At 35.1% G+C, this 17485-nt stretch overlaps 1 protein-coding gene across 18 annotated transcripts in view; it reads right to left on the reverse strand.

Moving 5' to 3' along the window:
• Positions 1-17485, reverse strand: part of FGFR2 (fibroblast growth factor receptor 2) — a 151271-nt gene that overhangs the window by 9772 nt on the left and 124014 nt on the right. For 12 of the 18 annotated variants that reach the window (XM_063307255.1, XM_063307268.1, XM_063307269.1 and 9 more), the window contains exons 10-15: positions 13939-14089; positions 12373-12494; positions 10377-10487; positions 8864-9054; positions 2172-2294; positions 545-615 (exon numbers count right to left, since the gene is read on the reverse strand). In XM_063307255.1, coding sequence (XP_063163325.1) covers positions 545-615; positions 2172-2294; positions 8864-9054; positions 10377-10487; positions 12373-12494; positions 13939-14089 — 769 coding nt within the window. Of the gene's footprint in view, positions 1-544; positions 616-2171; positions 2295-8863; positions 9055-10376; positions 10488-12372; positions 12495-13938; positions 14091-17485 lie in introns of all 18 variants that reach the window. The other 6 variants (XM_063307270.1, XM_063307271.1, XM_063307272.1 and 3 more) reach the window with 1 other exon arrangement.

Below are 17485 nucleotides of genomic sequence, written 5' to 3' on the forward strand. Positions count from 1 at the left end.
TAAAAAGTTGTTCAGTAGAAGAAAACTTCTGCACCTATGAGAGGAAGCCAGATCATTCATGTGCTCTGAAGTTAGCCAGATTAGTAACAGAGCACATTTCTACAGCCATTTTCCTCTCTTCTTTTTCTTACTGGGAAATGAAACAGCAGTCAAGAGTTTCAGAAAAGCCAGGAAACAGAAACTTAGTTAGAATAATATTGCTGAAAGAAAGAGTCCACGCATCAGGAATGAAATTGAAAATATTCTTTGTTTTCTTTGGCTTTTCAGTCTAATGCGGTAAGAAAAAAAGCCTTTTCTTATTCATTAAAGGGTAAAAAAAAAAAACCCTCACTAGATTCTCCCCACAGGTTTTTTGCAGAATAAATATGCCCAACTTATTCTACAGTAATTTCCAGGATGGATCAAAGGTTGAAAGGAAAAGTTATATGAGATATATTTAAATCAGTTGAATATGTATTTTATTACATGTAATTCTGTTTCATTGGAGGAAGCTGTAAATTCATTTGAAGAAAATAAAGAAAGGTTACAAGGTAAAATTACTTACACATCACTTTGATGTGTGTAAACTCTATCAAACAGAGCTTCTGGTGCCATCCACTTTACAGGCAGTCGACCCTGGGCATTAAATAAGGAAAGAAGGATTAACAAATGGATTAACAAATACAATGATTCATGGTGAATGTTGACAGTTTGGCAAAGATTAATTTAAACTACACTAGAAAGAAGGCAGTTGTCCAAGCAACTTAATGTGCACAACGTAAGAAAATAAAGTCTCTCTTTGCTGGATCTTTTGGCTCATTCATAGAATTCAGGTATGAAGCAGGCAAAAGAGCTTCATATTCATCATATATAATCCATCAGCAGCTGCAAAGGATCTGCATCTTTCCTGGGTTTGCACTGTATACATGAGTAGGCTCAGGAATATACTCTTTTGAGTTCAGGAGGCGTTATGGAGGTGATGACCAAATGCCAGGAACCAGGACAGCTCCTTTATGCTGCTGATGACAGGTAGAGAGAAAGTGCTTATGCTGGGTCCAAAGAACCTTTGCCAGCTTTGGATCTGAACACTGCACACCTTTAGCTATGATTATTAATTTCTACGGACCTGGAATTTAACACTAAAACATCCAGGGTTGAAAAGAAGGGAAGATAAAAGAATCTTTTATTATCTATTCTCCAAGATACTAATCTCTCCAAAGAATTCATATAATCCAGAAGCATTCTATTTTACCATATATCCAGGAATAAGAAAACTCGTATGTAGGCATTTGCAAATGGAAGAACCTTCCCTAGTCTCAAAGATTCAAAAAATCTTCCAATCCCAGATGACCCCAGTTATAGCCAAGGGCACTCAGTACAGCAGTAGAGCTGAAGACAGTTTGAGGGTGGATAACCACCTGTTCAACTGTGTTTTCAGTGCCCTTATGGAAAAAGATGAGATACAAATATAGTAAAGATAAACAAGTGTTTATATCTTAGCAAGAGGCAAAATGTAATGATTCTGACTATCCATTCAGGGGTTTCTAGAAAAATGCAGTAATATTCTAATGTCATTCATATAGACAGTTTTCATACTGTCAACCTCTTTATCCTTATGAATGTAGCTTTAATCAAACATACCTTAAAAAATCCTATAAGCTGCTGTCTGTGGTAAAGACTTACAACATAAATGAAGGGCTTTTGTACTTCAGGAGATTGACAAGTATGTCACCAAGGTTTCATGAAGCCCAACTAATGTAAAACATTTATAGAACTAAAATCAAATGTCATCAATTACATAAAGTATGTGCCCCACAAAATCACCCCTTGATTACAAAGTGGCATAGGCATATATGCGGGTGTGAGTCCACAACTCCCTCCCTCTCATACAGACCCACAAACTAACCATGAAATAATGTTCTACGTGTTTTCATAGACACCATAAAAAGGAACAACTAAAACTTATCCTTTACAAAGCATCATATCACATGTACTCTCTCAGGCTATGTAAGCAGATAACCTTCCTTTCCTAGTAAAAAGGAGTTAAGAACCCTTACACACTTGCCTATTATTTTCATTCTTTGATTAAAAGTTAGGCTGCTGTACAAAAAGTCCATTAAGAATGCATTTGCCATACTTAAATGCACTGAAAAAAGATAGTGGATCAAGTGATAAGACTGCCATTCACTTACATTAGTAGTCTTTTTATAATAATCTATATTGTTGATGTCTCTAGCTAATCCAAAGTCAGCTATTTTCATGACATTATTTTCTGTAACCAAAACATTCCTTGCTGCTAAATCTCGATGGATGCACTGAAAAAGAAAACAATAAAATAGGATACAAAGAAATGAGAAACCCATTAACGTGATTCTCAGTTAAAAAAAATTGATATTGCTTGAAACAGATACTTACATGAGACATTTACTTCAATGTCAAAAAGCACCTCAGGTAATTAAAATACAATATATTTCCCATGGTCCAAAGGGTTTGAGGACCCACCAATCCACATGCACCAATATTTCCCCTTTGCCCAACCCCACCCATAAAGCATAAGGATTCTCTTGCCCTTGTGATGGAGCAAAATAGAGTACCTAGAAAAATAGATAAACATCAGCTAACTTTAATGAAGAATTTGAAAAGAAAGTTATGCTGGGAAAAGAGGAAGACCCTTAGAAAATTCTGATTTAACAGATTGATAGAAAAATAAAATTAAACCTGGAATAATAAAATTAAAGATATCCTGATGTTTATTACTGGGTTCGCTATAAACATTCAAGAGATAATTTAAAGTGTAGGAACATTCAGAAACTATGTTTACATCTGAGTTACCCATTTTTATTCATTCTTTATATTTTTTCCTTGTGATTATTCTAATTTTATATTTGCAAGAATTGGTTTAAGATTTTGACAATCATGGATCAAAGTTCTCCCAATACTCTGACACATGATTGGAAAGCAAATGGGTAATAAATACTTCATTCTACAAATGTCTGCTGTTTGGCTAACAGAACCACACAATTATGTCTGCTTGGATTCTTTTTAATGTCTAAATGTTAAATCTAAATAAATATAACATGGTGTTTATAATTTCTTATTTGAAAATAGTTATCTGGGTGATGAAAAGCCATTCTTGCCCTAATTTCTTTTTCTCTACTACATGTGGAACTATATCTTATGTAACTTAATACTTATTGGAATGGAAATTAGAGTTTTTTAAATATAAAAATAAGCAAGGAACCAAATGTTAGCCAACTGAAATATGGGGAGACTTTTTTTTTTAAAAAAAAGCAGTATTAATAGGGTATCAAAAACATATGAATTCAGTCTTAATTTTGCCAGGGACCCAGAGTACTCTGTATTATTTAGCTTGCAGTCTTTGGCCTTTTAAAATTAAGCTCTTTAAAAAATTAACTATATTCTAACTTACTATTTTTAAACATTATGTTTTGCATTTTCAAGTTTCCAGACCATGGTGAGCTATTCATCTGCCTCCCTACTCCCTACCCTCCCTAGGGCTAGTGTTGAGCATAAAACAATGAATACTTAATAAAGTATCTTTGGAATAATACAGCAAGAGCTGAATTCAGGATCAAGAAGCAGAAATATATACCCATTTGGCCAAGGGTGGGGAATAATGTAGAGAATGGTCGAATATCTACTACCAGTGATTGTCTGAATTGGGTGTCAGAGGCTGAACACACTTACTCTTACGTCAATAAAGCTGTTGTCAGTTGAAATTCAACTGCAAACCATGCTATTACTGAAATAAGCAGTTAAAAAAAAAGAGTACATAAACTTATCTGATCTAACTGCCAGACTGAGGCAAACCTTTCTATAATTAAACCATATCTTCCAGAGGACAATCATTTTAAAGCTTCCCAATAAAGAATTTATATCCTTAAAAGTACCCAAGTCACGTATGTCAAATGCTCTGAAGACAGTTTTCTTAAAAACCAACCTAAATTCTTTTGCTTCATAAAACCTGTTGATTTTATCTTCTGCCACTGAAACACAGCACTATTTGTACATGGTGATATAAAATAATTAGTTTCTGTTGTTGTAATAGGAGCATTAAAAAAAACCTTAAGGACTCCAATCAAACTCTTCCTTCAGCAGGGAAATCTCCTGGAAAATTAATTTGACATTTGTTGCTCGATTTTGTACTGCAAAAAAGCCATTCCTTCAATTGAATCAAATGTTCAAAATTGTCCATTAAACTGTACCCAAGACATCTACTGAAATAGTTCCCCTCATACTGTCATTGGACAATAGTATGTGCTTGATGCATTAGTTTCTCAGTGATCTTGACTGAGCAAAGTTTCAGTTTTAATCTGATTGATATATAGTTTTTGTAGAAATCTGCAAAAATAAATCAACAACTTTAAATATTTTAAAAATGTAAACCTGTTATAAAATGTTCAAATATAGCTTATTTGTATCTCCCAAAGATACCAGGTATGGTTACTGTACTTATTTACAGACATTTGACGGGGAGGGAGGAAACACAATTTGAAAAAAAGATTTTGCAATCCCACTCTATTATTTTAGTAATCATAATAACAGCATTTCAGAATGGTCACCAACCCCAAACTGTTTTTTCCTTAACACCAGCAACTTTTTGAAAATATCGAATTGGCCTTTGTTGATTTCAAAAGGAAGTTGCGCCTGTGGATAGAAACCACAGTTCAACCTAACCCTAACCCTAATTTCTGTCATAAGAAATAAAACACAAAAGCGGAAAAATACTGACGTTCTCCTGGATTTTTGCCACGATACCCTAATTCTTAAGACATGAATACATGTGCTTATTCATGCCAGCATCTTAAACCATTATTCTTTGTAATCTTATATTATATCCATGTGACTCAGACGTGGCTTTAGTGAGTTTTAAAAAGGAGTAAAATTTAATAAACTGTATTTTCAGAAATAAAGCCCTGTATTAAATTTCCAGTGACAACAAAATTAATATTAGACACTATCTTCATATTATTGAATTCCAGAAAAGTAATTATGTTAATCTGATACAAGACTGTTTTGTTCAAGAGACTGTACCTAGTTACTCAATTATTTTCTGGATTGATATATGCTATACTAAGAAATGCAGGAAATCTGACTGCAAGAGGAGAAACTATATCCAAGCCATCTACCCCTGCCCACTTTATTGAACCAGTTACCTGCACAAAAGAACCTAACGGAGCAGTACATGTGTTGACTGTCTAAGGAAAGATAGTGGAAAATTGTATGGAATGGCAAGTCAAAAGAACCCTAGTCTGAATCTTACTACTGCCATTACCTTTCAGTATCAGTTCTACATAAATACTATGCGAATAGTCATTATATACAATATAGCATAGAGATTTGACAGTGAAGATACTGAAGTGGTGGATAGCTTCTGCCTTTTAGGATCAACCATCAACTTTAAAGGAACAAGCAGTCAAGAAATATGCCACAGATTAGAGCAGCCATGAAGGCCTTGGAAAAAATATTCAAATGCTGTGATCTCTCTATACCTACAAAGATCAGAATCATGCAAGCCATGGTATTCCCTATGGGGATGGAATACTCTATGGAAGCAGAAGTTGGACTCTGAAGAACCAGGATAGGAAGAGTATTGATGCCTTTGAACTTCGGTGTTGGAGAAGAGTCCTGAGAATACCGTGGACAGTCAAGAAAACAAACCAATAGATCATCGAACAAATCAACCCAGAGTCCTCACTCGAGGTACAAATGACCAGGTTCAAATAATCCTACTTCGGACACATTATGCGAAGACCCAGCTCTCTGGAAAAGGTTCTAATGCTGGGAAAGGTGGAAGGAAAGAGAAGAAGAGGATGACCAGCAGCAAGGTGGATGGACTCAGTTATGGTGGCAATGAATGCACCACCGGGAGACATGAAAGAAAGGTTAGGGATAGATCATCATGGAGAAAACCTATGTGGTTGCTAGGAGATGAAAACAACTTGATGGCACATAATCAATCAATCAGTCAATAGCATAGAGATAAGATTTTTTTAGACAATTAAATGGAATGCCTGGAATACTGGAAAGCAAGAGATAAATGTTGATCCTGCTGTTTCTATGATTACTACTTAAAATAATAATGGGATACAACCCCTTTCTGTGCATATGTCTCCAGAACTGAGAGGCAAAATGATGTTCTCAAGACACCCCTACTTCTACTATATTTCTTATACTTTCCTGAATTTTTCATATTCATATTCATATTCACATCTTAGTTCATTTATAGGATAGTAGTCTTTAACCTTTCAAAGGTAGATAATCTAATGCCTCAGAATTGAAATTAATGTTTATATAATATTTATTACATGATAGGTTATAAGTTCCTAGCAAATTCTAAAAGTAAATTAAAATTCTTTTTAAAAGAATGTATTAAGTCTGAAAAACTTTTAATATATAATAATTTTATTAAACACAGCTAAATTAAATATAATTCCATGCTGGAAAGTGACGCAGTCACTCAAATATATTATTTTTCCTGTAAAACTGGACATGTGGGTTGAATTTATTATGAATGCTGACAATGTTTTGCTGAATTTTCTCGAAGTAGATTCCTTCTTGCCATCCTTACTGATCAACTTAGCAAGACTCCTTAACTGGCTATGATTAACTTCACAAAAGTATCTATGTATGTCTACTGGAAACTTGTATTTCTTTACAAGAACTGGATGGGGTCTGTAAATCATTAGAGAAATGGTACAAAATAAAACACTGTCTCATATGATACAGTCTTGTGATACAGTGGTTCCCTTTTAGCTAAAAGTTATTTTATCTATTAATATTGTTTTGTAAGACTCATTAGCTTTTGTAGAGTCTTCTTTTTAATCACATACCAATAATTTTGAAATTAACGGGGAGAGTGGAAATGGGTATAGTTTTATTTCATGATCGCAAAAGAAAAAAATATTCTAAAAGATCTAAGGCAATTATAAAATGTTCTGAAGAAACAATTTCTCTTTCTATATCCAAACAAGCATTTTACCACCAGAAATCTTGAAATGGAGGCCTATTTAAACATCTGGACTCCATATACTAGCTTGTACTTAATTTCCCTTTTTTTTTTTTACGATTCAATAAACTAACTTAAACATTAATAATTTAATTGAATAACTCATGACTATACAGTATATATATGTAAAAATAAATTTGTTTACTACATGACAGATATATGTTTTTGTTCTTTTCTTTTCTTTGTTGCGTACAAATAAATAAATAAATAAATAAATAAATAGAAGTTTTAAAAATGTTCTTTATTGCCAACCAATTATTATCCTTGGCAATTCTCATTCTTCTTCAATTTACATGGCTAACAATTACCAAAACAACAGTTTAGTTCCGTATTACAATATTCTCTTTAAAAACACGTGGCCTCTTATTTTGATCCATTTCTTTAGAAGGAAAATGGACATGTTGTTTGACAAAAAGTATGCTTATTTCCTTTCATCCCCCATATGCAATTTTAACAAACAGATATGATAACAGCTTTTCTGCATCAAGCCGCAGTTCACCTAATTGTGGAGTTCTAACTGTTCACATATCAAATAGATATAATTTGTATCACTACGTAATGTGCTTGAGCCTTAAAACAGAGATGAATGGCATCCTCTTTCATATTACTAATTGGCAGAACATTATGGTCTTAAGTCAATGAGGCAAGTTCCAAAATTAGTTTTTGTTGACTGCCTGGCTAAGCAATTATCCTTAAAATCCCCAAGTTCGTCTGGTGATAACTTTTCCTTTTTCTTGTTCCCAGCTTCAAATAAGCATAACGTACAATTTGTCTACTCACACACATGTATTTGTTATTGAATTAGGAAACACTAATCTTTTTCATTTTCCTTATTGCTCCCCAGATATGCAATCATATACCTTGCAGTTATGAAGGCATTTTTGCTTGCTTTCTGCCACTGTTATTTATAAATTTTATTGTATTGGGCTGATTTATCCTGTGGCCCAGGATGTAAGGACAGTGGCTTGCAAGCTGAGTTCCTCTCCTATAATTTATTTATTTAGTGGATTTATATGGCTGCCCATCTCATGTGCATCTATAAACAGAGTGTCTTGTGCTGACAAGTGGACAAATAAGATTTTCACCAGATTTTGGTACTCTTTGCAGTGAGTTACTTATTCTCTTTTCCCTGTATAAGTAAATACAGAGGAAGAGGTGATTGACCAAAGCTGCATCTTTCATGGCTGATAATGCAAGTATTTAGGCTTCCATTTCTGGGAAAGGAATGTATTAAGGTGTAAGGCTAGAAACTGGGAATGTGAGTTCTAGTCCTGCCTTAGGCACAAAGCCAGCTGGGTGCCCTTGGGCCAGTCACTCTCTCTCAGCCCTAGGAAGGGGGCAATGGCAAACCACTTCTGAAATCTTGCCAAGAAAACTGCAGGGACTTGTCCAGGCAGTGGCCAGGACACAACACTGACTCAAAGGTGGGGTGTGTGTGTGTGTGGATATTCCAGTCTGCCAGAAAAGTAGGCATGCTTTTTAATAGTACTGGATTGCTGAATGTCCAAAAGTAATAGAATGAACAAATACACAGAGATCTTAATGTATGGATTACCTGACCACTCTTTCATTCTCATTTTGGAGATTTATCATGATTACATGCTATGACTATGTTCACACAGACCTATTACAACTGAGTAAATGTAAATAATTATGTAAAAAAACTTTTTTACACAAATACTTATGTAAAAAAGCAGGGATTGTGTAAGACAGAGCTGCGACTCCTTTGTATCATATGCTGATCTCATTCTTTAAATCTGTAAGTGTTCTTTCGCAATGGAAAAAACCATCCTTACGTGACAGTATGAAACTGCAATGAAAAGCTTTTTTTTTTTTTAAACAGCACTGGCTTACCTTTTGTGATGCTAAATATTCCATTCCTCTTGCCAACTGGTATGTACATGAGACTAAATCTTTGAATGTCATCTGTTCTTCAGGGACCCGGTTGATATCGAATGAATATTCCATTCCTGGTGGTCGCCGGGCTCGCAAGTACTCTCGCAAATTCCCTTTGGAAGCGTATTCAACAAGTACATAGAGAGGCCCTTCAAAATAAGCAAACGCATAGCATGAGGAATATTGTTGCAATTCATACTCAGAACATCAATTCAACATAGCTGTAATACAACCGCCCCCAACATACACACAAAAGGTAGGCCAGTTCTATTTAAAAAATGCTTTTCAGTGCACGGCTTCACTGCATAGATCATTATATAGATATACATCGTGAAAGATACACAGGGTGACATCTACTATTCCATTTATCATTAGAATTCAGATCTTACTGAAAAATTATGGGAAAATGTAATCCTTGCATTTTCTTCTCATAGAAACTCAGGAGAGGTTAAGATAATGGAAAAGGAACCTAAAAAAAAAAAAAGCAAAGCTATTCCTTTGCATCTCTCTCTCTTCATTAAAGGGAGCCCTTTTGCAAATATCCACCCTAGTTGTATAGTTTGGTATTTCACATAAGTACTGCACTTACTTTCCTGCAAGTTTCCCACAGTCTCCGGAAAACTAGAATAAGGAAATCCAACAATGGAATGAATGCAATTATTAATCTCCCCAACCTTTGGATTGGAGGGAATTACAGTGTCAAGACAGGGAAAGAGGGGTGGAGACATTTAATAATATGCCCAGTACTGTATTACAATTAGGCACCAGAGTTAATGACATAGAAAGTGACATCTAAGTCCAAGCACATTATTTCCAAGGTTTGTTTTATTTTTTAAGTGAGGTATAGTGTGGCATGGGTCCAGGTTACTTGAGGGACCATCTCATCCCCATTACATAGACCCATCGCACCCAGTCAGGCAGAGAAGGCATGTTATGGATCCCAGCCATGAAAGAATGTCATTTGGTGGGGCCCAGGAAGAGAGCCTTTTTTGCCGTTGACCCCGCCCTATCGAACATTCTCCTCTCAGAGGTGAGACAAGTCCCCACTTCCCTGGCCTTCCGGAAAGGAGTGAAGATCTGGCTCTGCCAGCTGGCGTGGAGTATGAGGAACAGCAACAACCCTGGGGTTGGTTAGCACCCTGAAGATGCTCTCATAAATTAAGGTATTTTTAAACACCTCTGCTTGTATTGTACTTTTATGTAAGAATATTGTTTTATTGTAATTTAATGATTATTTATTCTTGTTTTTATTGTAAACTGCCCAGAGTCACTTCCTGAGTGAGATGGATGGTGACCAAATTCGAAGTATAAATTAAATAAATAAATAAATAAATATTCATCTGACCCTCTCCACTGCCGCTTGCATTGCAATTTTCATTTAGCCTGTGCAGAATGAAAAACTGCTGCATGTTACACTATTAAATTATATTATTTCAGCACCTTTAGATTGCAATGTCAAAATGACACTCACCATCCTGAGTGCATGCCCCAAGAAGATTGATGATATTTTTATGTTTCCCAATCATTTTCATCATCTCCATCTCAGACACCAGGTCAGACAAATCCTTCTCTGTAGCATCGTCTATGCAAGACAGAACAAGTTCCACGCAGTTTTAAACAATGTGCTAGCTCAACTCACTTTTTCATTAATTGATATATTGAACAGATTATCCAACTAGTAAAATGGCGTATCTAGGCCAAATCCTGAAGATGTTTTTTTACTCCCTGCATTAATTAATGCTGGTCATCCTCTTAGATGAGCTAAAAGTACTTTGATCCCTTCCCAAGGAAATCAGAGCATGTCTATGATATATTCTTCCTCCTTTGGTTTCTTTTTGCTACAGAGATCCAGGAGGGAAATCCAAACAATCTTTCTGATCTGTCGTACCATATGAGAGTGACCAAGTATGAATTTAGATTACAAGTATCTGTATGTATGTGTATGCATGTGAGTGCATGTTAATGTATATACATGCATAAGTAGGATAACACTTAAATCAGTTTCTACAAGCTACTGAGTATGGGTTATATTAAATCTGAATAACTTTTTAAAAAGCTTCCTTGACTTTTTAAAACTCTCCTTTACTGTATATCTTATTTATACATCTAATCAGAAGTAAACCCAACTGGGATTGGTGAAACTGTGGGTAAAATTGTAATCTTGGTGTTATAAAAGAAATGTAACAGATGTTATTAGCAATAAATACATTTGATGATCTTCCATTTTTTTCCGTGTTCAAAGATTTGTATAATTATATACTGCACATGCACACAGACACACACACACATACACAACTTTCTAAGACTTGTGCTTTATCACATCAGAATCATCCTAATGTCTTTTTATACAGGCTTTTTTTTTTAATTATCACCCCACTACTCCTCTTATTTGAGCAAAGGCTATGTATGGGATTATCATCCATGCTTGTGTATGAGTGCCACTAATCAGTAAAGATTATCATCATATATTAAGATGAAGGTCTCAGGATCCCTCACCACCACATTTTTATGTATTGCCTTTATAAACTTTTGCTCTTTCTTGGTTTGTTTCAAAAAGTGTTGGATCATGTCCAAAAATGTATTTCCTAATGCATTTATGCTATGGATCCCTTAGATGAACGTTCAATAAACCAGCAACAGCATATATAATCCCCCATAGAGAAAACCAAGGAAAGAGGATTGTTCAGCCATGTAAGTTTTTGCCTTGTTTGTAATTTTTTTGTTTACAAAAATTTTCTAAATTTGTGCCTTCGAGTCAGTCTTAACTCCTGGTGACTGCCTAGACTGGTCCCTGCAGTTTTCTTGGCAGCATTTTTCAGAAGTGGTTTGCCACTGCCTCCTTCTTAGGGCTGATAGAGTGACTAGCCCAACTGGCTTTGTGCTTAAGGAAGGACTAGCTCTCAGGGTCTCCTGGTTTCTAGCCCAGTTCCTTGACTGCTACACCAAACTGGCTCTCTTTGTAAATATCCACTGCTAACGTTAAATACACTGCCAAAAAAGAGCCTTGTGTGGCACAGAATAGTAGGCGGCAGTATTGCAACCAAAACTCTCCCCACGACCCGAGTTCAATCCCAGTGGAAGCTGGATTCTTTCTCAGGTACACGGCTCAGGTGGACTCAGCCTTCCATCCTTCCGAGGTCAGTAAAATGAGTACCCAGCTTGCTGGGGAAGGTGACAACTGGGGAAGGCAATGGCAAACCACGCCGCTATAGTCTGCCAAGAAAACGTCATGAAAGCAGTGTACCTCCAAAGGGTCAGACATGAAAGGTCCTTGGTGCTTGCACAGGGGACTTTTCACCTTTCACACCAAAGTTAAATACACTGCCAAATAAACTGGTTTACAAGGAAAACTGCTGAAGCCCAAGGTGAACTAAATGAACTTTGGCTTTCTACAGTTAGTGAGTTCAGAGGCCACAAAAGAAACATTATTTGCAGAACTTGCCACTTGATTCTTTCCCCCATGTTACCTTTCAACATTTTCACTGCAACAGTAACTGCTTCTTTTGGCTTGTCTTTGTCAATGCCCATTGCTTCTGCCATGACAACTTGACCAAAGCATCCTTCCCCAAGAGGCTTCCCTAGCGTCAACCTGGGGATGTAAATCAGGGATTAGCATAGAGCATCTGATGAACAGTTGAAATTGGTGAAATTCAAGAGCTAAACATAAAAGAACCTTTCAGCAAATCATTTTGACTTGGGCATTTCTTACAAAGAACTAACAAGGGTATTAAAATACATTCAGAAGTTTGGGCACGCTCCTCCATTCAACTTTTGAAGTAGGGATACTGTGTGTAATTAATACTTACTGGCAAAACTTTCTCACATACTTGGAAGAACTGAAACAAGATTTTAAAGCTTGCTTGAATTCTGAGAAATGTCAACATGATTCTGTTATTTTAAAAATGCAGAATGTTTTGTCCCAAGCTCAGGAATATAACTCTGGTTATGGAATGTTTTGCTACAAGTTCAGAATACATTAAATGGCTATTCTGAGCTTGCAAGATATTTAATATTCTCATGGAACAGACAACAATACCTACAATCATTGTTAATGCACAATATTTTCTTTCATATAAAATTAAGTGGCCATGGCATAATGCCACAATTAAATGGTAAATATTCTTTAAAAAGAGACTTTTAACTGAAAAAAGCTTTTAATTTAATCATGTTAACATTAATAAATACTTTAATATATCTGTTATGAAAATGCCTGCTACTCTGACAATAGACAGACTAAAGAGTTGTATGCTTAGCTGAGATCATGCTGTGTTTGCTCTGAAACCAAAATTGAATTTAAGATCTTGGCAGAAAGCAAACATTTGCATTGGAAAATGACTAATTTATGTGTTCTTCTGCTTCTTGCATGAGTTTAAACAATGTTGTCTTTGTGTGCCTACAGCCCCCCAATCTAATAAACTTCTGTTAAAGAGCTTCTTTCATTACAAACCTGGTCCACCCACATTTATGCTGAATGCTGTTTTTAAGTGTTTAATGCTTTAAGATTTTCCGCATTAATGTTTCCCCTCAGGGAAGGGGCTGACAGAGTTATACATACAACCCCCACTGTTGACTAGAATCTTGCAGGTGGCAAGTGAAATGTATGGCACTAGCTTTCATCCACATAATTAAGAATATTTCCATAAATACACATAAAATATTTTAAAAAACTGTTCAGAGATAAAGTTTAAAAACAAGTTGTTTGAAGTTTTCAGAAAATAAGGTAGGTTCTAAAAGATGGATTGCATACATCAAGAAGGTATAACTTCAAGAAGATTGAGGGCCAACCGGGGTTTGGTATAACTTTGAGGTGTTCAAAAGTACCAGGAGCTCAGGACCACATTTTCAGCACCCATAATATACAACAGAAAAAAGGGGGACAGTCCCTGTATACCAAGGCCTGTTTATTGGCCTGCTTTGTTATAGCATCAGTAAATAAAATTCTTCTGAATGAAGGATGTTAAAACTGAAAGACTCCTAAAAGAGTAGTGAAGATCACCTTCTTCCATAATTACTGGTGCCAAGTTTTCACTTACTTATCTCTTGGGAACTCCCATTTTGGGTCTTCTGGTAGTTCATATTCTGAAACTCCTGCCAACATGGGAGCATCAGCATTGGAAGAAAGACGGGTAGTTATTCTCACCAATGGTGTGTTAGAATTCATAGAAGAGCTTGATTCTGCAGATACCTGTTATTTGAATACAAGATGCAAAAAGAAGATGTAATGTGGGCCCAGCTATTGCAAACTGGTACAAGAGAGCAAGACAGCCAGATCATAAGTACCCTTCAGTTTCTCAAATGTCAGTTGATTCACTACTCACGATTGTAATGTTCTGGTAGGAATCTTCTTACTATTAAAACAGTTCTGTTAATTAACTTCATATTAAACTAATCACAGATCCAGACTTTTCATACTGAACTCCCAATAGATATATTATTTACTAACCATAACAATCTTTCTTTCCTACTCTCCCAAAACTTATTTTTTAAAAGGTGCTCTGATTATCCTCCTCCTCCTCCCCTGTTTTTTTTTTAAGAAAATAAAGTACAACAGACTGGCTTTTCTATTCATTCATACAGTTTTAGAATCCTATTCAGACTTATTAAATTTGAACAGGAGACTTGTCAGTACTTTATAACAAAAAGAAAAGTAACACAAAAATTTCTTACAGTGCCAGTATAAGCACTTCTAGAGCACTATTCCACAATAATATGATATGGATCACAGATTAATTTCTCAAACAGGAATGTGCATGTAAGACAATTCCTAGTGTAATATTATTATTTTTCAATAATTGAAAAATGAACACTAACTGTCCTAAAACTATAAAAAGTTACTTTTTCTATTGCTTTCCTATGAATAAAAGCATTATAGTCATCATTATGCCTGAGATCATCATACTATTCTCAATAGACATGAAATGTATGAGATGTTTTCTTGTTCGTTGTTGCAACATAAAAGATTCAGGAACATCCCAGATCTAAAATCAAAGGAAAAAAATGGGTGGTGTGGGGAGGGAAACATTTTATTAAGGTATCTCTGTTAAATTCATTCATTTCCATATTGTAAGGTTTAAGTTGTTAATTATTGCTTCAATTATGTTTGGATGTAACTTCAGTTGAATCATCTATTGCTATTGTGATTATATGCACACGTATCCACTTACTTGTTCAGTCTTTCTCCCATACATATAAAAATAGAGTGGGATACAGTTCAGGAAAAAAAAATACCCTGATTATTCAATACTAAACACTCAACAAAAGCCAAACAAAGGAAGTTGTTTTCATAAACACTGTTGGAATGTGACCAAGCAATGTTGCCATCCAAAATATGGGAATACCATTCCATGCAACATAATCTGAGGAACATTCTGGAATGACAGATGTAAAGTTTCATGCAGTGTTTTTAATTTATCATCTGATAAGAATGTTAGATAAAAAGATTATTATTCCTAATTCAAAGTAAAAATTAGCATTCATTTGCAAGCTGTTTTAACTATTAGTTATAGTTTATAAACATGTAATACAGTTTGAAACCTTTCTCCAAATATTGTAATGATAGATGAAGATGTTAAAAATGTGTTATATATTTTAGTTCTCAGAGCAGAGATAGGCAGTGTATAACCTGGAAGAAACAATGTGCCCACAAATATCTCTTTTGGTGTCCCAGCTTCCTTATTCCAGCTGACATGATACTAAGCAAAACTAGAACAGGCTGCTAAAAAAAGCAGTGGTTTCCAGTATGATCCTTCTTTACAAGAATGCCTCTGGACCTCATAGAAATCCCATAGGACTTCTCAGAATATGAAAAAAGAGTAGCTGTAGGTCAGGGAAACCTCACCTGATGGTTTGTGTTTTAATATCCATAACAAATTGTTACACTATCATCACACAAATTTAAGTGTGTAAATCACTGTGATCACGTCACCATGCATGTATCATGTGTCCCTGCTTGCCTGCTGCAAATGCCATGGTTTCTGGGCTGGTTATGTCCACCATGACAGCCATTTTATTGGGTGGGGGGGAAGCAAGCAGTTCCTCCATGGCAGCTGTTTAGCAAGATTTCTTGGATATCCAAATTTTTAACATTTCTTGCCATTTTTAATTATTCTAGCATTTTACCACGTGCAAAACAAATTTAGCCTAAGGTCGTATGAGAAATGAGAGAAGGGAACTTGACATAAAATACAGTTTTTGTCATTACTAAACAATCAAAATGAGAAAATAAAGATAGAATTCTTTTAATATGAATCCAAACCTGCCAAAAAGTTATGATCACATTAATTTGGCCCAAATTATACCAGTGCTATCCTCAGTGAGAGAACAGTAGTTCAGACTACTATAGAAAAGCATTTAGATTTTAAAAAGTATTTTCCCAAAGCCACTCATTATTTTTAACAACACAGAACTATGATTGTTTCCAAAGTTAGCTTATGTATGTTAGAAAATGATCTGAGGGTTGTCCATTTTATCAAATAGTTAACAATGTACCAATAATACTCAACTCAAAAGTTTTGTTTCTTTTAAGACAAAATGTGATCCGTGGCTTTACACAGAAAAGCATGCTTAAAGCTGCTTAAAACTATATTATACATAATGATGTTCTAGGAAAAGGGGGAGACACTTTGTTAATCACTTTTTATATAAGGGAGTGGGAGATCAAATCCAGTCTGTTTTGTTCATGTAGTATCTGCATAATCAATTAAACTTTTTATTTAAATAAATACACAGGACTTATAAAAAAGATGAATTTCCTCTACAGGAATTATTAATTGTGTGTGAGAGTGTGTGCATGCATGTGATAGATGATAGGTAGATAGATAGATAGATAGATAGATAGATAGATAGATAGATAGATAGATAGATAGATAGATGGATGGATGGATGGATGGATGGATGGATGGATGGATGGATGAAATAAACAAGCTAATCTCACAGATAAATGTATCCTTGATGATTTATGGAGTAAAATAAACTATTATAGAAGCTAAAGGACTATTAAAGCCTACAGTATCTCTACAAGTTGGTCCAGAGTCCAAGGAAGCCTTTCAAGTCTAGTTCATGCTTGGCTTTCAGAAAGAAATGTAGTTTTACTTTTAGACAAATTATTCTTTATTCTGTTAGAGCATTTTGTTTAGAAATAGGGCTTCCTTCTCTTCTTTTCTTATATTTTATGTATGCATCTATTCTGCACATGATTATCTTTTCTCCAAAATGCTGTCAACCATTTTTTTTAATTGTAACTTTCCTGATAATTGCTCCATCTGGTGAATGTAAAAAACATCTGATCCAATGATATGACACATTGTTTTTGGCTTGAAACATGGTTTAGAAAAAGGGATATAGCTTTAATAAAAGATTAGTAAAAGCCATTTTCTATAGCAAAACCTTGGTGAAGGTTATCACCTGCAGTTTGTGTTAGGGTAGAATTGTTATTAGCAAATTGATTTAGATTTGTTGGTTTCCTAATCACTGTCAACCTGGCAATTCTTCTAACCAGCATGAAAGAAATAGCAAATATAATCTTTGAATGTACTCTAATTTATGAACTATTATTAATGGGGGGAAATCATGAACATTCCT

The sequence above is a fragment of the Candoia aspera genome, chromosome 6 (genome assembly GCF_035149785.1).
Source record: "Candoia aspera isolate rCanAsp1 chromosome 6, rCanAsp1.hap2, whole genome shotgun sequence".
In the NCBI taxonomy this organism is placed as follows: domain Eukaryota; kingdom Metazoa; phylum Chordata; class Lepidosauria; order Squamata; family Boidae; genus Candoia; species Candoia aspera.